At 45.2% G+C, this 26,456-nt stretch overlaps 1 protein-coding gene across 7 annotated transcripts in view; it reads right to left on the bottom strand.

The window, feature by feature from the left end:
* Window positions 1-26,456, bottom strand: part of MRAP2 (melanocortin 2 receptor accessory protein 2) — a 452,653-nt gene that overhangs the window by 346,978 nt on the left and 79,219 nt on the right. For all 7 annotated transcript variants that reach the window (XM_068281584.1, XM_068281585.1, XM_068281582.1 and 4 more), the window contains 3 exons: window positions 15,919-15,960; window positions 11,458-11,509; window positions 39-96 (listed from right to left, as the gene is read on the bottom strand). In XM_068281584.1, coding sequence (XP_068137685.1) covers window positions 39-96; window positions 11,458-11,509; window positions 15,919-15,960 — 152 coding nt within the window. The remainder of the gene's footprint in view (window positions 1-38; window positions 97-11,457; window positions 11,510-15,918; window positions 15,961-26,456) is intronic.

Here is a 26,456-nt window from a genome sequence, read left to right as displayed (position 1 = left end):
AAATAAATACAACCTTTTCTACGGCATCTGAATCTTACCTTTTGCTTGGTGTAGACAACCACAGTGACTGTAGCATCTGTCTGGAACCATTCATACCTAAATTAGCAATAAAAAACATAATTATATGGCAAGGAGTATTTTTAGAATTAGAAATAAAGGTTTGACATATTAGTGTTTTATATAACTTTTACATATCAGTTGCATTTTCCAAATGAACACCTGTTAAAGAGAGCTGCAAAACACTCAAAGCACGCAGATTTTTTAGAAATAAAAATAAAAAATAAAGGGGTGACTTGTGTCTCAGAGATGCAGTAGACCACATTGAATGGCACTCTTGCAAGTCTCACCACTCCCTGACCCCCACTGTAATCGCAGCTTCTCCTCCCAAAGCACTACTGTGATAACAGAACTTATCCTGGTCAACCATGCATGGTTTTCAGCATAATGTTCCACATCTCTGCCATTATCCCAGTGCTGCACAATGAGGGAGGATGTGATGTGACAATGTGTGTTTATATATGTCGGGGTAGGTGATGGTAGGAAGCAATCAAGAGTGTCAAGATATGTCATTGAAGAAGACAGAAATAGGGGATGCTACCTAGATTTTGCCTCAGCAAGCCTTGAAAATACAATAATTGCAGCTCACTACAGCAATATAGGAAATTTTAGACAGTAGGAAAAAAAATTATATATGTGTACCCGAGTCACCATGTGAAGTGGGCTTCTACTTGCAAAGAGTGGACAACCCAGAACAAGGAGGCTAGAGTACAATGCCAATGCAGGCGCTGGTTAGTAGAAATTTGAATATCTACCACCATATAAGCAGGCCACACTAATGAAACATATGCTGAATTGGGCTTACTTTATTTTGCTTTTCACAACAAGAGTGTGTGCATCAAGCACCAAGTGAAACCTGGTATACCTGGCTTTGCAAACTTGGCTCAATCAAGAGGCATTGCTCATGAAAATTTGTATTTGCTTTATTTTGCAACATAATTCAACAGCATCCTTCAATATACATATACATATACATACATATATATATATATATATATATATATATATATATATATATATATATATATATATATATATATATACATACATACAATCTGGATGAAGAAATTGCATTTCACTTCAGGATTACATTAAAAGTGCCTCCTTGTGTTCAAAAACTAGAAGGATTACCCAGAAGGTTGCCCGGAGGTGATAATATGCATGTAATGTAAAACACAGGATACTGTAATGTTTGTTATCTTGTGAGATATAATGCAAAGAAAGCAACACGACACATATGAACTCCAGTGGCTTAAAATAGATAGAGATCTGTCTAAAAATAATGCTTATATTACATTGTTTTAAATCAGCAGCACGTCCAATGCACTGGTATATAAAGGAATGAAGACTTAATGGCTGAAGTATCACACTGAGTCGCAGTTCCACATTTATGCATTTACTGCTTGATTAGCAACAGCAGCAATAAGTGATTTTTTTTTTTTACAGCATACTGCCAAATAATGTTCATTAACTTATTATATGACATATGCTGCATATTGTTTTCTAGTGCGCTCTTCTATTTGTGAACCTGGTAATGTATTGTAGAGAAGTAAATTAACATTTTCCTACACACTGATGTACGATATTAGTCAGGTACTGCCAAGCAGAGAAAGCTCATGCTCTTCATATGGTCCTTGAGACTTGTATTTCATTATCAGAATCATTTATTTCGAATTGGTCTTGGCATACAGGGCTGAAAAACCACAATACACAATATAAACATAATACAAACACAATACAATACAAATACAATTCCAAACACAATTACGCCACTTCAATACGTTTTAACCTTACTCTGCAATAAATCATCATCATGAATGATTTTGCATTGTCAACCCCTGGTTTTCTACATATTGCGTAAGGTGCATCAATACAATCGGGTTCTGTCAAAACATGTTTGTAAGGGAAGACTATCAGCGTGCAGGGAGTTTGTGAAGAGAGTTCAGAGAGTTGACAGCAGAGGGGAAGAAGCTGTTCCTGTGCCTTGAGGTCCTGGTGGCAATGGACCTGGAACCTCCGGTCTGAATGGAGTCGGCTGCAAAAAGCGGTAGCCTGGATGAGAGAGATCGTTGGTGATCCTCAGTGCTCTGGAACGCAGTCTGGAATTGTAGAGGAAGTCCAGAGGGGGGAGTGATTTCCAGATTATCCTCTCCGCTGATCTTATCACCCTCTGTAGTTTGCGTCTGTCGCTGGCGGAAGAACCAGCGTACCAGACCAGGATGGAGGAGCAGAGTACGGATTCGATTGTGGCAGAATAGAAACTAGTCAGGCGTTTCTGGGACATACCAAACGTCTTCAGTTGGCAGAGGAAAAAAGGGCCTCTGCTGGGCCTTTCTCTTTGTGGATGTGGTGTTGGATTTCCAGGTTAAGTCCTTGGAGATGGTTGTGCCCAAGAGACGTGCACAGGGGACTATTTCAACTTCTGAGCCGTCGATACAGATTGGGGGGGGGGGCGCATTTCCTAAAGTCAACAACCACCTCAACTGTTTTTGCGGTGTTGAGGACCAGGCAATTTTCTCTGCAGCAGTGGCAGATTCTCTCAACCTGGTGGTGGTACTCCTGCTCTTCATCTTTGAGTCTGCCAGGACTGCTGACAACGGGCAGTAGGTCGGGTAGGTCAACAGCCAACCCACGCAAGGGCTTCTTGCTAAGTGGCTGCTTTACCTTCCCCCACTAAAAGGCCATTAGGCATCTGCAAATTATAGAAGTAATTGTTTTCATCTTAGATTATTCAAAAAAAAAAAAAAAAAAAGTGTGTTTCATGTCCCATGATGGAAAGAATATTAGGAGTTGCGTATTGTTCATACTACAACCATCGCAATACAAGTCATGGACTCGAGTAACCCAACTTCACAGCTTTCATAGACTGAAGGCCTAAACATTTTGGACATGTGTAAAATATTCCAGGCACATAGAAATTGATCATGAGTGGGGTGGGTTAAAGGCATCTTAAACCTCCCAGTAAATTAAGGCCAATTACTATAGTAAATTAAATGTTCATTTTCCAGGTTTGCAAGCAAATTGAATGCAGCGTATGCATCTTGGGCCAATCTAAAATGGCAGGTCATGTCCAATTCCAACTGCAAACAATTTGCATTTAAATGTGTGCAAGCCAGAAAAAACACAGGATCTCATTGATCTTATCTGCCCATTACATTACAATGTGGAGCAAAGAAGCAGAGACAAGCCAGGAGTAGAAAGAAACAGGTTGGGGGCAGAGACACAACCAGGGTGACAAAAATAGGCTTAAAGAGGAACTCCAGTGAAAATAATGTAATAAAAAAGTGCTTCATTTTTGCAATAATTATGTATAAATGATTTAGTCAGTGTTTGCCCATTGTAAAATCTTTTAAATCCCTGATTTACATTCTGACATTTATCACATGGTGACATTTTTACTGCTGGCAGGTGAATGTAGCTGCTGCTTGCTTTTTTGGCAGTTGGAAACAGCTGTAAACAGCTTTTTCCCACAATGCAACAAGGTTCACAGACAGGAAACTGCCAGGACCATGGTCCTCAGAGTTTCTGGTGGGAGGGATTTCATCACAATATCAGCCATTCAGAGCCCCCTGATGATCCGTTTGTGAAAATGAATAGATTTCTCATGGGAAAGGAGGTATCAGCTACTGACTGGGATGAAGTTCAATTCTTGGTCACGGTTTCTCTTTAAAGGAAACATCAGCCAAAACCATGTCTCCCTGCTCCTACTTACCCGGGGCTTCCTCCAGCCCCTTGCAGATGACACGTCCCACTTAGCAGCTCCGCTCTCAGCCATTTGCCCCGGGGTCCCCGCCGGTGCAGAGGGCGACCTTGAGGATGTCTGTACTGTGCCTGCGTGAGCGCCGCTGTCAATCAAGCCCACGTTATCCGCAGTGTACTGCGCAGGTGCAGAACTAGTACACCGCGGACAACGTGGACTTGATTGACAGCGATGCTCATGCAGGAGCACTAGAGGAAGTCACCCTCTTTACCAGCGGGGACCCCAGGCCGAACGGCTGAGAGCAGAGCTGTGGAGTGGGACGTGTCATCTGCAATGGGCTGGAGGAAGCCTGGGTAAGCCTGTGGGACGCCTCCTCACACTAGTAGGAGACACTCCGTCGGCTTCCCCTACAGCAGCACAGTGAGAGGAGGACATGGGTGAGGGAAGAAAAAAAAATGTATTGGAAAGTGTTAATTTGTTACATTTCTGTCTGAGTCATGAATTTGTATTATTATAACCACCGATTAGGTTCTGCTTCACACAATATATATTGTACAATCATAAGCAGCAGCTAAACTGTCACTTATTTGCGTTAAGTGTAAATCACAGTTGCTGCTGAGATTATGTTTTTCATAAAACCACAGTTTTTACACAGAAGGAAAACAAAATCCACTTTATTCAAGCTTCCTATATTGAGCCTACAGATAATTGCATGGATACACGTCGTGCTGGTTACCCACAACATGTAAAGTTAAGCCCTTTTCAGGTCTCAGCACTCCTCCACTTATACAGACTCCCCAGGCGGCCATGTCTCATTACACCAATCATACCAATTTACCTTCCCATTATTGCTTGTTCCCCAGATAGAAGTCAGGCAGCTGAAATACAAAGGGAAAGGGCTCCATCCACCACTTGCCATCTGAGATGGGGGGAGTGTGACCGTGCTAAAGTTGCCTTGTCTGAGCCTTCAACAGAGAAGCCTCATGCTTGTATATGTAAGCACATAAAGGGACACTGTGATACTGACTGATGCCAGGCATTAACACACACGTGTATCTAACTCATCTTTCCTCTTATCGCTCATTATCCCTCAACATAGGCAACTGGCATGGCAAATTCCTACTCATTTACACGATGTTCTCTTCTTTTTTCAAGCAGTGAGTGCCCATGGGAAAACAAGGGAAGAGTCAAAAGGATGAGTGTCTTTAAAAATAGTTATTAATAGTCAAGCTATGGCCACACACATTTCTAGAAAAAAAAAAATGCAAAACTGGAGAGTTTTATCAGGGACACAAACCTAAATAACAGACATTATAAGACTTAGCTACTGCTGTTCAGGATATGCTTTTGAAAACAAAGAAAAACAGAGAATCCCCCATGAGGAGATGGAGTAGTCCAAAAACCTGTCAGTTCTGTCAAATTTTAACTGCCTTTTTTTTTTTTTTTTGCTATAGTGGTCCTTTAACCACTTGATGACCCACTCTTTACCCCCCCTTCAAGACCAGCGCTGTTTTGAGTGATCTGTGCTGGGTGGGCTCTGCAGCCCCCAGCACAGATCAGCGTGCAGGCAGAGAGATCAGAATGCCCCACTTTTTTCCCCCCTATGGGGATGATGTGCAGGGGGGGGGGGTCTGATCTCTCCTGCCCGCCTGGGTGTTGCGGGGGGGGCACCTCAAAGCCCCCCTCCGCGGCGAAATCCTCCTCCTCCCTCTCCTACCTGGCCCCCCCGGCGATCGAGGCTGCACAGGACGCTATCCGTCCTGTGCAGCCAGTGACGGGACGTCCCCTGTCACATGGCGGCGATCCCCGGCCGCTGATTGGCCGGGGATCGCCGATCTGCCTTACGGCGCCTGCTCACGGAGCCCCCCCGCCGTGATTTGACAGGAAGCAGCCGCTCGCGCGAGCGGTAGTGTTGGGCGAACAGTGTTCGCCACTGTTCGGGTTCTGCAGAACATCACCCTGTTCGGGTGATGTTCGAGTTCGGCCGAACACCTGACGGTGCTCGGCCAAACCGTTCGGCCATATGGCCGAACTAAGAGCGCATGGCCGAACGTTCCCCGAACGTTCGGCTAGCGCTGTGATTGGCCGAACGGGTCACGTGGTTCGGACCCGAACGCGCTCTGATTGGCCGAACTGTCACGTGGTTCGGGTAAATAAATACCCGAACCACGTCATATCTCCGCCATTTGTCTGTGGGTTTAGCTTTGGGTAGGCAGGCAGGGTAGTTCGCGCTCCAGCCACGCTAGCCAGGGTCCCCCCCAGTCATTGTGTGTCGCTGCTGGGAATAGTAGTACACCGCTCGCTCAGCATTCTGTTTACTGCCACTCTGTGTACCTCGCTCAGCCACACTATATAGCATTCTGTTTACTGCCACTCTGTGTCTGCTGGGAATAGTAGTACACCGCTTGCTCAGCCACACTATATAGCATTCTGTTTACTGCCACTCTGTGTACCTCGCTCAGCCACACTATATAGCATTCTGTTTACTGCCACTCTGTGTCTGCTGGGAATAGTGGTACACCGCTCGCTCAGCCACACTATATAGCATTCTGTTCACTGTTCTGTGTCTGCTTGGAATAGTGGTACACCGCTCGTTCAGCCACACTATATAGCATTCTGTGTACTGTTCTGTGTCTGCTGGGAACAGTAGTACACCGCTCGTTCAGCCACACTATATAGCATTCTGTGTACTGTTCTGTGTCTGCTGGGAACAGTAGTACACCGCTCGCTCAGCCACACTATATAGCATTCTGTTCACTGTTCTGTGTCTGCTGGGAATAGTGGTACACCGCTCGCTCAGCCACACTATATAGCATTCTGTTCACTGTTCTGTGTCTGCTGGGAATAGTGGTACACCGCTCGCTCAGCCACACTATATAGCATTCTGTTTACTGTTCTGTGTCTGCTGGGAACAGTAGTACACCGCTCGCTCAGCCAGAGTATATAGCATTGTGTTTACTGCCACTCTGTGTACACCGCTCAGCCAGACTATATACCATTGTTTACTGACACTCTGTGTACACCACTCAGCCACACTATATACCATTGTTTACTGACACTCTGTGTACACCGCTCAGCCAGACTATATACCATTGTTTACTGCCACTCTGATTCTGCTGGGAACAGTAGTACACCGCTCGCTCAGCCAGACTATATACCATTGTTTACTGACACTCTGTGTACACCGCTCAGCCAGACTATATACCATTGTTTACTGACACTCTGTGTACACCACTCAGCCACACTATATACCATTGTTTACTGACACTCTGTGTACACCGCTCAGCCAGACTATATACCATTGTTTACTGCCACTCTGATTCTGCTGGGAACAGTAGTACACCGCTCGCTCAGCCAGACTATATACCATTGTTTACTGACACTATATAGCAGACTATATAGCATTGTGTGTACACCGCTCAGCCAGACTATATGCCATTGTTTACTGACACTCTGTGTACACCGCTCAGCCAGACTATATACCATTGTTTACTGACACTCTGTGTACACCGCTCAGCCAGACTATATACCATTGTTTACTGCCACTCTGATTCTGCTGGGAACAGTAGTACACCGCTCGCTCAGCCAGACTATATACCATTGTTTACTGACACTCTGTGTACACCGCTCAGCCAGACTATATACCATTGTTTACTGCCACTCTGATTCTGCTGGGAACAGTAGTACACCGCTCGCTCAGCCAGACTATATACCATTGTTTACTGACACTATATAGCAGACTATATAGCATTGTGTGTACACCGCTCAGCCAGACTATATACCATTGTTTACTGACACTCTGTGTACACCGCTCAGCCAGACTATATACCATTGTTTACTGCCACTCTGATTCTGCTGGGAACAGTAGTACACCGCTCGCTCAGCCAGACTATATAGCATTGTGTTTACTGCCACTCTGTGTACACCGCTCAGCCACACTATATAGCATTGCGTACTCTGCCAGTCAGTGTGTATATTGCTGGGATCAGTAATACTCCACTCACCGTCAACCACTATATGAGCTCAACATGAGTTCCCCAGAGACCTCCGCTGTGAGCAGCACTCCCAACAACAGCAACAGCCAACGCCCCACGCAAGCTATAACATCCACCCCAGCAGCCAGTGGTCAGCAGCAGCCCTCCCCGGAGGAGAACGTTGTGTCCATCAGTCCGTCGCCAGAGCGATTAATGAGGGCTGCCATTGAGGAGATGATGGGGCCTGATGTGGAGGAGGAGGTCTGGCTCAGGCCAGCATCCCAAGTTAATGTTGAGGACGATGAGGGGTCTGTGTCTGGGGATGTTGGGGTGGCAGAGGTGGTGGGTGGGTCAGACTCAGGAGAAGAGTTGTATGATGAGGATGATGATCGGGACCATCTGTATGTGCCTCAGAGTCCGACCCCGGAAAACATGTTGTATCGTGTGTTTAGGTACTAAAATCTGCGTTCCCTCCCAGTAGTGTTGGGCGAACAGTGTTTGCCACTGTTTGGGTTCTGCAGAACATCACCCTGTTCGGGGTGACTATATAGCAGACTATATAGCATTGTGTTTAATGCCACTCTGTGTACACGGCTCAGCCACACTATATAGCATTGTGTTTACTTCCACTCTGTGTCTGCTGGGAACAGTAGTACACCGCTCACCCGCCACTGTATAGCATTGTGCTCTGTGTCACTGCTGACAATAGTGGTACACCGCTCACCCACCACTGTATAGCATTTCTGTACTGCCACTGTACTGCTGCCAGTCAGCGTGTACTTTAAGGATAAGTGAAATGAGGAAGAAATCCGGTGAAAGAGGGAGGGGCAAGGGAAGAGGTGTTTCCCCTGACGGTTCACGTACAGGCCACAGGGGAGCACCCAAGAAAACCCACTCAATACTGCCCATGTTGTCCAGGACAACAACCCTCACAGATCCAAAAGAACAGGACCAGATAATTACTTGGATGACCTCTCAAGCGTCCAGCAGTGGGTTAAGCAGCACCAGCACATCACGCACGAGGTCCGAGTCCTCAGCCAGTTAAAGTCTGGGCTTTCTTTGAAGACTGCACTGAGGATGTTACCATGGCGATTTGCAAGGTGTGCAAGACCCGCCTGAGCAGGGGGAAAAGTATTAACAACCTCTCCACCACCAGCATGAGCCGCCACATTCTATCCAAACATCCCACTCTGTGGGCAAACGCGGCAGGACAGGGTACCACCAGCAACACTGCCTCCCTTGGGTTCACCAGACTCACCACCAGACCCGCCTCAGCAGCAGCAGTAGCCCAGCCATTGCGTGGTTCACAACATTCACAAACATCAGACGATGCTGACACTGTCACTTTCCGGACTAGTGCTCTTGAGGTCTCCCAGTGTTCATCAAACACAACAACCAACAGCCCTTCGGTGTGCAGCGCTACGGTTGAGTTGTCTGTTTCTGAGATGTTTGAGCACAAGAGGAAATTGCCAGCAAATGACCCCCGGGCCGTGGCAGTAACAGCCAGCCAGCATAGCCAAGCTTCTGGCCTGCGAAATGCTGCCATATCGAGTGGTGGAGACAAACAGCTTCAAGGGCATGATGTCAGTGGCCATCCCACGTTACGTGGTTCCCAGCCGCTACCACTTTGCGCGCTCTGCAGTGCCTGAGTTGCATGAGCACGTGGTCAGCTAAATAACCCGAAGCTTGAAGAATGCCGTTGCCTGCAAGGTTCACCTCACCACTGACACCTGGACGAGTGCGTTCGGCCAGGGTCGATACATCTCCCTTACCGCGCACTGGGTGAACCTTGTGGAGCCTGGCAGCGATTCCTCACCTGCTACGGCGCGGGTGTTGCCCACGCCGCAAACAGCTGGATAACAACAGCAGCACCTACCTCTCTGACTCCTTCTCCTCCAACGCATCTCAAAGCTGTACCTCATCCGGAAATGCTAACCCAGCACCAGCAGCAGTAGGATCGTGGAAGCAGTGCAGCACAGCTGTTGGCATGCGTCAGCAAGCGTTGCTGAAGCTGATCTGCCTTGGGGATAAGCAGCACACAGGGGAGGAAATTTGGAGGGGAATAAAGGAACAGACGGATTTGTGGCTGGCACCGCTGGACCTGAAACCGGGCATGAAGCTAGACACCTGGCACGAACTGGCAATGTACGCAATAGAGGTGCTGGCTTGCCCGGCAGCCAGCGTTATGTCGGAACGCTGTTTCAGTGCTGCCGGAGGCATCATCACAGATCGGCGTATCCGCCTCTCCACAGAAAATGCAGACCGTCTGACTCAAATTAAAATGAATCAATCCTGGATTGGAAACGACTACGCAACACTCCTGGACCCCAACCAAGTAACATGACCGATGAACATCTGGGATGGTTTAGCGTTTCCGGTCCCTGTTTATTGAACCTCTCATCTGTATTACATTTATGACTGCATGGCGGCAAAAAGCATTGCTGCTATATCCGCACGCTTTTTGTCCTCATGCAAGGCCTGGGTTGTTGTGTCTCACAAAGCGTGGCCTTCTCCTCCTGCGCCTCCTCCTGTTCCATCACGTGTGCTGCTGCTGCTGCTGGGTTACCGTTGCCGCGTGGTCCCTGTTTATTGAACCTCTTATCTTTATTACATTTATGACTACATGGCGGTACAAAGCATGCTATCCGCACGCTTTTTGTCCTCATGCAAGGCCTGGGTTGTTGTGTCTCACAAAGCGTGGCCTTCTCCTCCTGCGCCTCCTCCTGTTCCATCACGTGTGCTGCTGCTGCTGCTGCTGCTGGGTTAGCGTTGCCGCGTGGTCCCTGTTTATTGAACCTCTTATCTTTATTACATTTATGACTACATGGCGGTACAAAGCATGCTATCCGCACGCTTTTTGTCCTCATGCAAGGCCTGGGTTGTTGTGTCTCACAAAGCGTGGCCTTCTCCTCCTGCGCCTCCTCCTGTTCCATCACGTGTGCTGCTGCTGGGTTAGCGTTGCCGCGTGGTCCCTGTTTATTGAACCACTTATCTTTATTACATTTATGACTGCATGGTGGTACAAAGCATGCTATCCGCACGCTTCTTGTCCTCATGCAAGGCCTGGGTTGTTGTGTCTCAAAGCGTGGCCTTCTCCTCCTGCGCCACCCTCCTCCTGTTCCATCACGTGTGCTGCTGCTGGGTTAGCATTACCGGTCCCTTTTCCTGGAACCTCTTATATGTATTACATTTATGACTGCATGCCGACAAAAAGCATGTTACCTGTGCAAAGAAAACAGACATTTCCCGCATTTAAAAGACAGTTTTCCCTTTGAAACTTTAAAATCGATTTTCTCAAAAACTATAAGCTCTTTTTGCTAAATTTTTTTTTCCTCTTGTACCCACTCCCAAGGTGCACATACCCTGTAAATTTGGGGTATGTAGCATATAAGGAGGCTTTACAAAGCACAAAAGTTCGGGTCCCCATTGACTTCCATTATGTTCGGAGTTCGGGTCGAACACCCGAACATCGCGGCCATGTTCGGCCTGTTCGGCCCGAACCCGAACATCTAGATGTTCGCCCAACACTAGCGAGCGGCTGCTTCCTAATTAATCAGCCTGCAGCTGGCGACGCAGTACTGCGTCGCTGGTCCTGCAGCTGCCACTTTGCCGACGCACGGTATAAGCGTGCGGTCGGCAAGTGGTTAAAACAACCCATTCTTTGTAATCTGAACCCAGCATATCTATTCTGACTACATCAGTCCACATATAAAGTCACACACTAACCTGGGATGGAGGGGTTTATCTTCACATAATCGCTGACTGTTAGATTCTGTACCTAATACATATAGAACATAAAACAAAATATTTTCAGGGCAAAGTAAAGCAACATTAACGAAGATCAGTCAGCAGTTGTAATGATGAGTCTGAGAGATGACTTAGGGCTCATTTCCACTATGAAATGCAATCATTTCAATTTCCACCATGCGATTGTGATTGAGCTACTATACTCAGTAATCTAAAATGTGGCAGGAAGACTTTGGGCTTGGACCAAAATCGCATTGCAATCAGATCGCACTAATGGAAATTTCTGCTGCCGTCTCCATTAGTTTAATGTACCTTTGGAATAAAATCGCAGTGTAGTGGAAAAAGGCCCTCAGGCTGGGTTCACGTATGACATAGCGTGAAGAAGTAGAGGTTTAGGATGGTGCGTTTGCGATTTGCTATTGCCTTTTTCACCGCATTTTGAGTTTGCGTTTTTTTACACTGATGCATTTTTCATGCGTTTAGCGTGCATTTGCTGTTCGCTAATGGAAACCGCATATGCGTTTTTTAATTTATGCAAATCACTAGGAAAATAACAGGAAGCGGAAACACATCAAAGATCTTTACTTTTTAATTAAAAACGCATTAACCACTTCACCTCGAAGGGTTTTTCCCCTTAAAAAAACCAGAGCAATTTTCACCTGTCAGCGCTCCTTCCATTCATTCACCTATAACTTTATTACTATTTATCACAACAAAACAATCGATATCTTGTTTTTTTTGCCACTGATTAGGCTTTCTTTGGGGGGTACTTTTTGCTAAGAATTATTTTATTCTAACTCAGTTTTAATGGAAATAATAAGAAAAAAATGAAAAAATAATTTCTCAGTTTTCAGCCATTATAGTTTTAAAATAAAACATGCTACCGTAATTAAAACTCACATTTTATTTGCCCATTTGTAACTTTAGGGGAGTGTGGGAGGTTAGGGGTTAATTTAAAAAGGAAAACAGGTAACTAGGGACCATTCACTGAAAAAAAAAAGGGGGGGGGGGGGGGGGAATGTAATTTTACAATTTGGCCACAAGATGTCCTTGGTGGTGAATTCAGTTAGTGTACTATTAGTATGGAAACGGACGGACTACATGAACAGGATTTGTGAATGGCAGAGCCGTCTGAACAGACGGCTGCGGTCATTCACAGGGGGACCTAGATCAATGAATGGGAACTGTATTCCCATTCATTGATCTAGTGGCTAACGATCGGCGGTAATGAGCACGGGGAGCGGCACGGAGGGACGTAGTAGCTACGCTCCTGCACAGAGTTGTGGCATTTTGCAGGGGCGTAGTTACTCGTCCCGGCAGAGGAGAAGTGGTTAAAAAACACATGAAAATGCAATGCATATGCTTTATCACAGACTTTCTCTATGTGTGTTTTGGCAGCAACACTACCAGCTTTTGCGGAACGCATAGTGTACAAATGCAGTAAAACGCAGCTTCTTCTGCGTCATATAGTCTAACATTGCTGCATAAAACGCAGCATTTCCGGCTACGCTAGCGCTTCTGCTATGTGTGCACCCAGCCTTTAGAAGGAAGCTGAAAGGTGTTAAAACACTTACAGTTAATAAAGTAAATTGAGTTTAGACACAAATAATTAAAGGACACCTGTAATATCTTAAAACTAACAAGTCGATGGCCACTGCGTTCTCACTCACATAGTCAGGAGCATCCCGCACAGGCGCAGTACGAGAAAACCTTGTACTGCACCTGCGCAGGATGTTCCTGGCGATGTGAGTGGAAGAGGACACGCGCTGCGCGTGTCCTCTCTTCCACTCACATCGCCAGGAACATTCTGCGCAGGTGCAGTACAAGGTTTTCTCGTAGGCACAGTGGCCGCCGACTAGGAAAAATTCTAATTCACCTGATGGAAAACCGTGTGCACCGTACAATAAAGATCCAGTTTTATATTGGGTACTTCCAGTTATTCTTTCAAGTGGTCTTCGCCTTCTTGTGCCAAAGCAATAATATATACCGGTAATTGGTCTATCTCTTCACTATGTTGAAGTGTCTGGTGACTAGCTGTTTCTTTGTTACCATGAATATAGGTTTTCTCTCTCTCCATCCACAGTCCTCTCATATGTTTCATGTGTCCTCTCTCATTAAAGGACATCTGAAGTGAGAGGGATATGAAGGCTGCCATATTTAAACATTATTATTATTACTAAGTATTTATATAGCGCAGTAATCTCCCGCAGCGATGTACAGAGTATATCACTGTATCTCTCAGTATATTTGTCTTGTCACTTAACTGTCCCTCAGAGGAGCTCACAATCTAATCTCTACCATAGACATAGGTCTATGTATCTATTGTGTATGTATAAATCGTAAATCTAGGGCCAAATGTAATGGGGAAGCCAATTAGGTTATCTGTCGATTTTTGGAATGTGGGAGGAAACTGGACTGCCCGGAGGAAACACACGCAGACAAGGGGAGAACATGCAAACTCTGTGAGCCCCTGATGAGTCAGTCTATATGACGAAATGCATAGGGCGGAGCTACGTCACGTGACCGGCAGATGAGGAAGTAGCGAGATGTGGACGTCTGATGCGGCATACGTGTGTGAGCGGCTACCCAGGACTGTTATCTACACTTACTCTATGCGCTTTATGACAGTCTACGCTTGTGAGTGCAATACCTTTTTAATCTTTTGTTATTAAATGGTTTTACACTATTGGCGCTGTTTCTGAGTTTTAGACTGGGCTGTATCTGCGTGAGACCTGCCTGACTCCCTGTTTATGCCGTATATCCATACCTCCGGATTCTTTGGAGGTTGACTGGGTGAGTGCGGGCGCACTGGGGGGGGGGGGTGATATCTATTTTAAAGTGGTGACGGGCAACCGTGTAACATACTGGATTACGCTATGTGCCTTCTCTCTGTTTATTTTATGACGTGTTGGCTGATTAATGTGGAGATCAAGTGGAGTCTCGGGACACTCAGTTGGATGACACGTCCTCTGACTACTGGATGGTGACTTTTATTGAACTGAACTCTTATTAATCTGTGCAGATAGTGCCCTGGTGGCGATTCAAATCACGGACCCAGCGCTGCAAGGCGAGGTGAGAGAGCTAACCACTAAGCTGCCGTGCTGTCCAACAATACCAGTTACCTGGATGTACCACTGACCTTTCATGCATCAGTGGTGTCTAAATCACACACCTGAAACAAGCATGCAACAAATCTAGTCAAATTTGAGTCAAACATCTGCATGCTTATTCAGGGTCTATGGCTAAATGCAGCAGTGGCAACCTGCCTCCCCCCCCTCCAGCCAATTGGGCTTTCCCTCAACCACAGAATTAGCTCTTTATTGGTCCTGTGCTGGTAATAATCACTTCTATAGATGCTTTGAATAGTAGTTATCATAAACAAACTGTTCCCCTTCACCTTCTTGCACCTCTGTCACTGTAGTGGTCCTTAGCTGGTTTTGGTGAGCAGTATCCATTGTTATGTATAGAGTGCTTGGGGGGCCCAAAATAAAACTTGCACTGGGGCACAGAGCTCCTTAGCTTTGCCACTGTTGGAAGCCCAACTGTTAAGGTGCCCATACATTAGAACGAATATGGGCAGATTCGACCAAGAGACAAATTTATCTCTATTCGAATCTGCCCACAGACTACAGGCCGATTCCAGCATGAAATTATCAGGGAATCGGCTGAGCCGCCACCGTCCACCTCGCCGCTGCCCCCAAAATGTATGTTGTGTAGTGCATTTATACATTACCTGTCCTGTAGCAGCTTGCCGGGTCCATCCATCCATCTCGCCGGGTAAGCCGCATACACGCTAGCGCCGCATAGCGTCTGACGTCAGACGCTATGCGCCTTTGTGACGTCAGACATATCGCTGCCGGCATGTATGCGGAACCCGGCGAGATGGACGGAAATCGCGTGGAGGCGGACACCGCACAAGTAATGTATAAATGCACTACACTACACTACATACATTTATACATCTCGTCGCTCGTTCGCAATTCGGCCGCCGTACCGCCGCGCACCCGACCAACCAACCTCGGCCCAACATTTTCCAACATGCCCAGTCGACTGTGCGGCCAATTTCTGTCCCAAAATTGGTCGCTTTGTCGGTCAGGCATGCACTTGGCAGCACCAATTTTCATCCAATTCAATTATAATAAACGAATTGGATGGTCGATTGGTTGGTCGCTTAGTGTATAGCCCCCTTTAACGGATTGTGTTTACCTTTATTGTCAAATGCTCTCATGGATGATTAGATCTAGGCACTGATAAGGTCCTTTACATTTCAAATAAGGTAAGATTCTTTGAGTTATTGAATACTATGGTGTCAGGATGTTGAAGAAGCTTACAAAATTATACATACCCTTGTGTTTGTGATAAAGTTCGCTTTTATACAGTTCTGATCGGGGGGGGGGGGGGGGGGGTTAAGTAACATAAGCAAATACTTTAGATACTAACCATTTACTTGATGGGATTTGTTTTTTCCTACTGCTATTCCACCTACAAAGAAAAAAAAAATACTGTATTAGTAGTATGAGGTTTAACAAATCTCCAACCTATAAAATACAGAGAAATGTGTGGCACAAGAATTGTATGACAGGACAAGAAATCATACATATAAAAGGTGTGTTAGAATGTGTCAGGTTAGCTTTCTTTTAATAAATCATATATACACTGTAAAGTACATGAAAAAAATATGTAATATTAGATTAGTAGACTGATCATTTCAATTGCCACTTTTCTGCTGACTGAAAACCAGATGGGGCATTAAGAAATAGAAGTAATCGCATACCACTTCTTTAAAGGCCAACTGAAGTGAGAAGATATAGAGGCTGCCATATTTATTTCCTTTTAAACCATACCTGTAGCCTGGCCACCCTGCCGATCTACTTGGCTACAGTAGTGTCTAAATAACACCAGAAACAAGCATGTAGCTAATTCTGGTCAGATCTGACAATGTCAGAAAGACCTAACAGTGTTAGAGGCAGAGGATCAGCAGGACAGCCAAGCAACTGGTATTTGCTTAAACGGTAATAAATATGGCAGCCTCCAAATCCCTCTTGCTACAGTTGTCCTTTAAAGCGGAATATAACCCTGCATTTCAACTTTGCTCTAAAACATTATTTACAGTATATTATATGCAACCAGCATTTTTTTTTTTACTAGACCTGCATTGGAAGGGTTACACAGGGCTTTAAAGTTCCTGGAGATTTCTGCAGATGCATCCGAAGCTGACATAGATACATTTTGTTTACATAAATGTATCTAAGTGTTGAATGTGACTCATCTCTCTGAGAAGGAGTTGGAGGACAGCCAAAGTGTGTAACATTTCTCAATAGATACATACAACTAAACAACTAAATAGAATGTAACAATCTGAACTTCTGCATATCTCTCCACGGAACTTTAAACCTCTGTGTTTAACCCTTCCAATGCTGGTCAGGTAAAAAATGCTTTTTGCATATAATATGCTGTAAATGTTTTAGAGCAAAGTTGAAATGCAGGGTTATATTCCGCTTTAAAAGAACAGGTTTGGCAGTCAAAAGTGGGTGTGGTTAAACTGTGGCTACACTTTTTTTTTTGGTTTTTTTTTGTTTTTCAAAGATTCTTTATTTACAGAAACTTTTTTTTAACAATATCAATAACATCCCAATAAATAGAAATACACAGCAAAACAGTACAGTACAAACAAGAACTATAAGTATTTAAGAGGATTGCATTTGTATACAGTGTGGCGGACTTCATTTTCAGATATTTATATAGCTGGGTTGCCAAATCAGAGGACAGTCCCACGGCCCAACTGCAAACGTCCCACGGACCAGCAGTGGGCCGCGGTACGGTGGTTGGGGACCCCCGTGTTAAAGGATACCCCGAAGTGACATGTGACATGATGTGATAGACGTGTATGTACAGTGCCTAGGACACAAATAACTATGCTGTGTTCCTTTTTTTCTTTCTCTGCCTGAAAGAGTTAAATATCAGGTATGTAAGTGGCTGACTCAGTCCTGACTCAGACAGGAAGTGACTACAATGTGACCTTCACTGATAAGAAATTCCCCTTTTTACCTCTTTCTTGCTCTCAGAAGCCATTTTCTGCTAGGAAAGTGTTTTATAGTTGGAATTTCTTAACAGTGAGGGTCACACTGTAGTCACTTCATCATGTCACATGTCACTTCAGGTATTCTTTAAGTAGGTGATGTGGAATTTGGATAAGAGATTCAAGCTGGAGGGTTTCTGAGAACTTAAGCCAGCTCCTCCACGTTTTCCAGTTTTGTTCCTGCCTTTTGTGTATGGTATGGGGCAGGTCTAAATGTGGCCATACATCAGGCGACTTGGCGGCCGATTGACCATCCAATTCGATTATTATAATCAAATTGGATGAAAATTGGTGCCCCCAAGTGCATGCCCACCCGAAAAAGCGACCAATTTCGGGACAGAAATTGGTCGCATGTTTGCTTGCTGGTCAGGTGTGCGGCAGTAAAACGGTGATTTCCGGAACGAGCAGCGAGACAGCGAAACCTCCGCTGCAATGCATAAATGTGCCCGGTGTGTGCATTTATACGTTACCTGTCCTGTAGCAGCCTCCGCGCGGTGTTCATAACCTCCGGGTGGCTCTCAGTACATGCCACTGGCGCATAGCGTCTGACGTCAGTGGCGTGAATGGATAGCCGCCCGGAGGATTACGGACACCACGCAGAGGTTGCTACAGGACAGGTAAATTTGGCTCTTTGTCGAATCTGCCCATAATTGTCAGGTCTATGGGTACCTTTACTCTTTGATTGATGGTGGGACAGAGTAACCAAGCAGCTCAGGGTGACCCAAACTACTAGGAATGTATAGGGGGATACAAGGAACCAAAAAGCCCTCCTACTAAAAAAAGCTAAGCTTGGTGTAATTGCCTTCTTAAAACAAAAGGAAATTTGCAATAATTCAGTTATAAATGAACATTTGTGGTTACCCACAATGCACTACTACTAAATATGCAAAGTGTGGAGGGATTTCCAATTAAGGCCTAATCTGCATTTAATAAGTGTCTGGTAATATACACACATATACATACATACATACATACATATACACACACACACACACACACACACACACAGGAAAACAAAGCACGCAGCAGTTTTGGCCAGCCCGAACTGAGCTCAGGCTTACCGCTCTAAGCAGCTGAATCTCAGCCCGAGCTCAGCTTGGGATTACCGCCAGGGGGGTTAAGGTGAATCTGAAGGTAAATTTAAAAGGAAAAAAACAGATACCTAAGGAGAGCAGTATTCGGAAGCACGCGGGGCTAAAAATGTAATTTTGAGTGTAATCCATCTTTAACCACTTAACGACCGCCCCCAGCCGATGGGCGGCGGCAAAGTCCGGGCCCAAACGACCGCAATACGCCCATCGGCGGGGGCGGCATCAGCGGTGGCTGTGCGACGATCGCGTCATCAATGCCGCGATCGCCGCCGGCAATAGGCTCCGCCCACCCTACTCGGAAACCCGCCGGCCAATCAGCAGCGCCGGCGGGTTTCAAACTTGCGCGATCTGGCCAATCAGAGTGTATAATACACTTTGTTATTGTAACAAAGTGTATTATACTGGCTGCCTCCTCCGCTGATGGTCACTCGTCGTGCGACCATCAGAGAGGACGGCAGCCCGGCAGATAAGTTAACAAAAACACTCTTTAGCCCACCCAGACCCCCCCAATCGCCCACCCCAGCCCTCAGAACCCCCCCTGACCACCCCAGCACACCACTGCTAGCACCCCACCACCCACCTAAAAACCCATCAATCACTCCCTGTCACTATCTAGGGACGCTATCCCCTAGGGTAGGTCCCTAACTGCCCCCTAGGGTACCCTGATCACCCTCCCTACCCTTAGATCCCCCCCAGACCACCCCCCTGTATACTGTATACGTTTGTATACAGCTGCCTTACCCACTGATCACCTGTCTATCACCTGCTTATCACCTGCCTATCACCCCTTGTCACCACCACCCATCAGAGCAGACCCTAAACTGTCCTTTGGGGGCACCTGATCACCCACCCAGACCCTCAGATTGCCCTCAGCTCCCCCCCTGCTGATAACCTCCCCAGTGCATTGTTTACATCTATTCTCCCCTGTAATCCCTCACTGATCTATCGTCACCCCCTGTGTCTGCCACCCACCAGATCAGGACCCAGTCTGCCCCGTGCGGACACCTAGTCAACCCCCCACACCCTCTGATCGCCCTCAGACCCCCCCCCTCCCCCCCCAATCACCTTCCCAGTGCATTGTAATTGATTGTGCTGTAATTGCATTTGATTGTGCTGACATTCAATTTCATTGTGCTGACATTCAATTTGATTGTGCTGTAATTGTATTTGATTGTCCCGTGATTGTCCCGTGATTGGCTTTGATTGGCCTGTGATTGGCCTGTGATTGGCTTTGATTGGCCTGCGATTGGCTTTGATTGTCCCGTGATTGGCTTTGATTGTCCCGTGATCGGCTTTGTCCCGCGATTGGCTTTGATTGTGCCGTGATTGGTTTGATTGGCCTGTGATTGGCTTTGATTGTCCCGTGATTGGCTTTTACTGCGTGGCTTCTGTGGCAATATCGATCGGCCCGGAAGTCATGTTAGTCTATGGCGACGCAGTTCATTACTAGGCCGAATGCTACTCTTGTGGTATTGCCTGAAGGTCTGTTTTGGACGATACGGTGCGGCGGGCTCGACCCACCGGATATGTCAATATGCAGTGTGAAACCAAACATCGGGTTTCCAGAGACCCTAATACACAGGGCTGCCAGAAACCTCTCCTTTCACTTGGGACAAATTGCGTAATGTATTTCGCCACAACTCTGTGCGATTTGCACTTCGCACATTGTTCCATGGGGGAGGAGAGGTTTGTCCTCGGGAGGTAAGTTAAAAAAAAACAAAAAACAGGTAAGCAAAGAAGTTAATGTTTGGTTTGCAATGTTAAGTTTTTTATTAAAAAAGTTCAAAGGTTATTAATGTTAATGAAGTAATTGCTTTGCTGCTTGCTTGTTTTTTGGGGTTTTTTTTCTCTTTTTCCATCCAATAACCTTCCAGGTGGACCGAGCGAACGACTAACCAGCTGCAGTACTGATGGTGCATCCTGACAGAACGTTGCGCGTCTGTCAGCTTACACACAAGTCGGTGCATGCAGCGCTGCAGGACGAGATTTCTCCTCCGCAGTCAAAAAGATACGTTTGCCGAGGCATATGGGCCGAGGAGTGGTGTTGGGGATTCATATGCTTTGGCAAACACTTTGTATCAAAAAAGAACTCTGGCAATGATTTGTTCATCCACATCGATCGGTGTGAATGGATAAATCAGGTTTGCCAGGTCATACGAGCTGGTGGGTTTGGATTTTTGGGGCGGCAGCTCCTATGTCCTGGCAGACGCCTTCCCCTCCTTTTTGTATTGTTTTGTCTTTTTTTCTTCTCTCTTTTTTTCTATCCAGACCGACCAATCAGCTGCAGCACTGATGGTGCATCCTGACAGAACATTGCGCGTCTGTCAGCTTACACACAAGTCGGTGCATGCAGCGCTGCAGGACGAGATTTCTCCTCCGCAGTCAAAAAGATACGTTTGCCGAGGCATATGGGCCGAGGAGTGGTGTTGGGGATTCATATGCTTTGGCAAACACTTTGTATCAAAAAAGAACTCTGGCAATGATTTGTTCATCCACATCGATCAGTGTGAATGGATAAATTAGGTTTGCCAGGGCATACGAGCTGGTGGGTTTGGATTTTTGGGGCGGCAGCTCCTATGTCCTGGCAGATGCCTTCCTCCTCTTTTTTTTTTTTCAAAATTTTTTGGCAGATATTTTTTCATCCACATTGATTGATTGTTTGACGTTCATTTTTCCTTTCAGCCCACAGTGCATTACCCTTATGCCCAATATAAGGAGTATAGCAAAAACTCCTAATACTGGCCATACATGTAATGATTGCAGAGACCCTAAAATGCCAGGACAGACCCCACGAATGATGCCATTTTGGAAAGAGGACACCCCAAAGTATTCCGTGAGGTGCATGGTGAGTTCATAGAATGTTTTATTTTTTGTCACAAGTTAGCAGAAATTGTGGTTTTGTGTTTTTGTTTTTTTTCACAAAATGTCATTTTCCGCTAACTTGTGACAAAAAATAAAATTTTCTATGAACTCACCATGGCCCTCATGGAATACCTTAGCGTGTATTCTTTCCAAAATGGGGTCATTTGTGGGGTTTGTTAACTGTCCTGGCAAGTGGGCGGGGTGCTAAATTTTGAGCACCCCTGTAAAGCCTAAAGGTACTCATTGGACTCTGGGCCCCTTAGCGCAGTTAGGGTGCAAAAAAGTGCCACACATGTGGTATCGCCGTACTCGGGAGAAGTAGTATAATGTGTTTTGGGGTGTATTTTTACACATACCTATGCTGGGTGGGAGAAATACCTCTGTAAATGACAATCTTTTGATTTTTTTACACACAATTGTCCATTTACAGAGTTATTTCTCCCACCCAGCATGGGTATGTGTAAAAATACACCCCAAAACACATTGTACTACTTCTCCCGAGTACGGCGATATTACATGTGTGGCACTTTTTTGCACCCTAACTGCGCTAAAGGGCCTTTAGGATTTCACAGGTCATTTTGCGGAATTTGATTTCCAGACTACTCCTCACGGTTTAGGGCCCCTAAAATGCCAGGGCAGTATAGGAACCCCACAAATGACCCCATTTTAGAAAGAAGACACCCCAAGGTATTCAGTTAGGAGTATGGGGAGTTCATAGAAGATTTTTTTTTTTGTCACAAGTTAGCGGAAATTGATTTTAATTGTTTTTTTCCCACAAAGTGTCATGTTCCGCTAACTTGTGACAAAAAATAAAATCTTCTATGAACTCACCATACTCCTAACGGAATACCTTGGGGTGTCTTCTTTCTAAAATGGGGTCATTTGTGGGGTTCCTATACTGCCCTGGCATTTTAGGGGCCCTAAACCGTGAGGAGTAGTCTTGAAACCAAATGTCGCAAAATGACCTGTGAAATCCTAAAGGTACTCATTGGACTTTGGGCCCTTTAGCGCAGTTAGGGTGCAAAAAAGTGCCACACATGTGGTATCGCTGTACTCGGGAGAAGTAGTATAATGTGTTTTGTGGTGTATTTTTACACATACCCATGCTGGGTGGGAGAAATAACTCTGTAAATGGACAATTGTGTGTAAAAAAATGAAAAAATTGTCATTTACAGAGATATTTCTCCCACCCAGCATGGGTATGTGTAAAAATACACCCCAAAACACATTATACTACTTCTACTGAGTACGGCAATACCACATGTGTGGCACTTTTTTGCAGCCTAACTGCGCTAAGGGGTCCAAAGTCCAATGAGCACCTTTAGGCTTTACAGGGGTGCTCACAATTTAGCACCCCCAAAATGTCAGGACAGTAAACACACCCCACAAATGACCCCATTTTGAAAAGTAGACACTTCAAGGTATTCAGAGAGGGGCATGGTGAGTCCGTGGCAGATTTCTTTTTTTTGTCGCAAGTTAGAAGAAATGGAATTTTTTTTTTTTTTTTTTTTGTCACAAAATGTCATTTTCCGCTTACTTGTGACAAAAAATAATTTCTATGAACTCACTATGCCTCTCAGTGAATACTTTGGGATGTCTTCTTTCCAAAATGGGGTCATTTGGGGGGTATTTATACTATCCTGGAATTCTAGCCCCTCATGAAACATGACAGGGGGTCAGAAAAGTCATAGATGCTTGAAAATGGGAAAATTCACTTTTTGCACCATAGTTTGTAAACGCTATAACTTTTACCCAAACCAATAAATATACACTGAATGGGTTTTTTTTTTATCCAAAACATGTTTGTCCACATTTTTCGCGCTGCATGTATACAGAAATTTTACTTTATTTGAAAAATGTCAGCACAGAAAGTTAAAAAAAAAATCATTTTTTTGCCAAAATTCATGTCTTTTTTGATGAATATAATAAAAAGTAAAAATCGCAGGAGCAATCAAATAGCACCAAAAGAAAGCTTTATTAGTGACAAGAAAAGGAGGTAAAATTCATTTAGGTGGTAGGTTGTATGAGCGAGCAATAAACCGTAAAGGCTGCAGTGGTCTGAATGGAAAAAAAGTGCCTGGTCCTTAAGGGGTAGAAAGACTGTGGTCCTGAAGTGGTTAAGGAGTGTATATGCTTCCTACGATTGGAAGAGTTTGTTACAAGACCAGAGAGCAAGAAAGATAGTGCCCCTCTCAGCTCCCCATCTCCAGTAGGAGGGCAAGGAGTTTGGAAAAATCTTGCTTAAAGCGGTTTAACACCCAGCATTACAACTTTGCTTTAAAAGATTGCTTACAGCTTAGAAATTATTATGCCAATTTTTTTTTTTTAAGCAGAAATTCACTGAATGTGTTAAACATGACATTTTAGTGTTGGATTTAACTAGGAATCCGCATCCATTCTTATCTTTAGTTACAAATGTATCTTTGTTTGAAATGCAAATAGACCTCTGAAAAGCCTGCCGGGGAAGCCCTCTTTGTTCTCTCAGGGCTGGAACCCACAGGCAGCGTTTTGGCAGCACTGCGATACGCTAGCAGTTTGCCAAAACGCTGGGCTAATGTTAATGGATGGGGCAACTTCCACAGGAGCGTTTGCGTTTCTCAGAAACGCAAACGCAGGACATGCAGCATTTTGGGAGCGTTAGCGCTTCAATGCAAAGTATTGAAACGCTAGCAGAAACGCTCAGCAAAACCTAAACTGAGCGGTTCTGCTAGCGTTTTGCGGTTCAGCACACTGTAACAAAATTAAAAATTATTCACAGGACCAATCAGGATAAAAACGCGAAACGCAAAACGCTACACAACCGCTGAGGAAAAAAATACACTGTTGCAAAACGCGACCGAAAACTCGCATGAATCAGCTTGCAAACCGCTCAGGCAAAACGCTAGCGGTTGCGTTTAGCGTTTGCGGTTTGCAGTGGGTTCCAGGCCTCAGAGCAGGGTTTGTTTATTACTTTGTAAATAGATACATTTGTAACTAAACCTAAGCACAGAGGAGGTATTTCTAGCTAAATGCAGCACTAAAATGTCATGTTTAATCCATTCAGTGAATTTCTGCTAACAAAAAAAATCTGGCATAATCGTTTCTAAGCTGTAAGCAATCTTTTAAAGCAAAGTTGAAATGCTGGGTGTTATGTAGCCGAAGTGTAATAGCGATACACTTTGTTTTGATAGCTTGCCTGTCCCCAAATTTCAGTTCCTTAAATAATTCCCATTCAATATGCAGATTAGGGATGGTCAATGGTTCAAATATTTCCAAGTTCAGGATTATGCAGCTTGAATCAAGTCCCACTAAGGCTTAAATTGATTGGCATACATTTGCATACAGATTTACATAATCCTGCATGAATGCAGAAATATTTGCATCTCATTGGTCATCCCTAGTACAGACCTTCATGTTTTCCCAGTAATGCTAAGATTAGTTAGATGACCATTATTAAAAAGAGAATATATAACGTGCACCAGCCCCCTTTTAAAAATTTTGGTTCATTTTATATGTCCCCATTAGATTTTCAGGTCCTCATGTGCAATTTCCAATTCACATTTTTCCTGCACACTCTGCGTTTTAATTAGCATGCCTCAAAAGAAACTAAAGCCTCAAATTTTATCCCATGCTTCCAATTAGAACTGAAAATGTATTTGCGTTTTTGTACCTTCATGCTTGTTTGAATGTGTGAGAATAGATATTTACTAGAAAAGGGCACAACAAATCATGCAAATCCTCAAATCTTTATGTAGATTCGAATCCTACCCTCCATTTCCCCAATTCGAATCTGATGGATCCTGCTGCACCAGAAGCAGCGACCCACAAACTGATGCACGACGTGCATCGCCGTTGGAGAGCTGAAGTAACTCACCTCTCTGGGAACCACAAATGGCTATTATGGGTCTCTTGCCGCATATACTAACTAAACTGCAGGGGCTCTGTGGCTACCTTAACTGCAAGGGGCTTTATGACTACCTATACTAAAAAGGGGGGTACTCTATTACTCTATGGTTAGCTACACTGAGGCTGGGATCTCTGGCTACCTATACTAAGGGGGGGGGGGGGGTGCTCTCTGGCTACCTATACTAAAGGGGGTTACTCTATAGTTAGCTACACTGAGGCTGGGATCTCTGGCTACCGATACTGGGGGGGGGGGGGGGGGGAGGGATCTGGCTACCTATACAGAAGTGGGTCTCTCTGGCTACCTACACTGAGGTAGGGCTCTCAGTATAAGGTGGGGCTCTTTGGCTACCTATACTGAGGTATGGCTCTTTGGCTACCTATACTGTTCAGGAAATGCTGCTGAAATAAAAAAAAAAAAAGAACCCGAAAATCCCCCACGAAGACATGGACTGGCCCAAAACCTGTCGGTTCTGTCAGATTTTAACTGCCTACTTTTTTCGCGATAGTGGTCCTTTAAGTGTGCAGCTGGGTACTTCTGTTACTTCCAAGGTCACTTCTATGCACAATAGCAATCATTTCAGAAGGATGGCCTCTTCTAAGCAGATTTATTACTGTTAAAAAGGTTGCCTCCATTTAAAGATGGCAAGGGAAATTATTTTATATTTGTGCCCTAACAGAGTTCTAGAGAATAATAATGTGTCCTGCAGCTTTAAAGTTAATGGGAACCAGTTTAAAAAAAAAAAAAAAAAAACTCAGATACTCACCTAAGGAGAGGGAGGCTCTGGGTCCCATAGAGCATTCCCGCTCCTCACCCGGTGCCCGCTGCTGTCCTCCGTAGCGGTATTCGACCGTTTCGGTCAAATACCTCTGTCTCCCGGCCGAAGGGAGGCTTCGGAAATGCTTCGGGAGCCCGAGTGCTCCCGAAGACGGGCCGCTCTACACTGCGCAAGCGCACCCTCTATGACGCACTCGCGTGTGCATCACCTGTCTTTGGGAGGATTTGGCTCCCGAAGTCTTCCGAAGTCCCCTCAGCGTGGGATGAGAACGGAGGAGCCAGCGCA

This window comes from Hyperolius riggenbachi, chromosome 4 (assembly GCF_040937935.1).
Source record: "Hyperolius riggenbachi isolate aHypRig1 chromosome 4, aHypRig1.pri, whole genome shotgun sequence".
Taxonomy (NCBI): domain Eukaryota; kingdom Metazoa; phylum Chordata; class Amphibia; order Anura; family Hyperoliidae; genus Hyperolius; species Hyperolius riggenbachi.
This window is presented reverse-complemented; position numbering and strand designations above follow the sequence as displayed.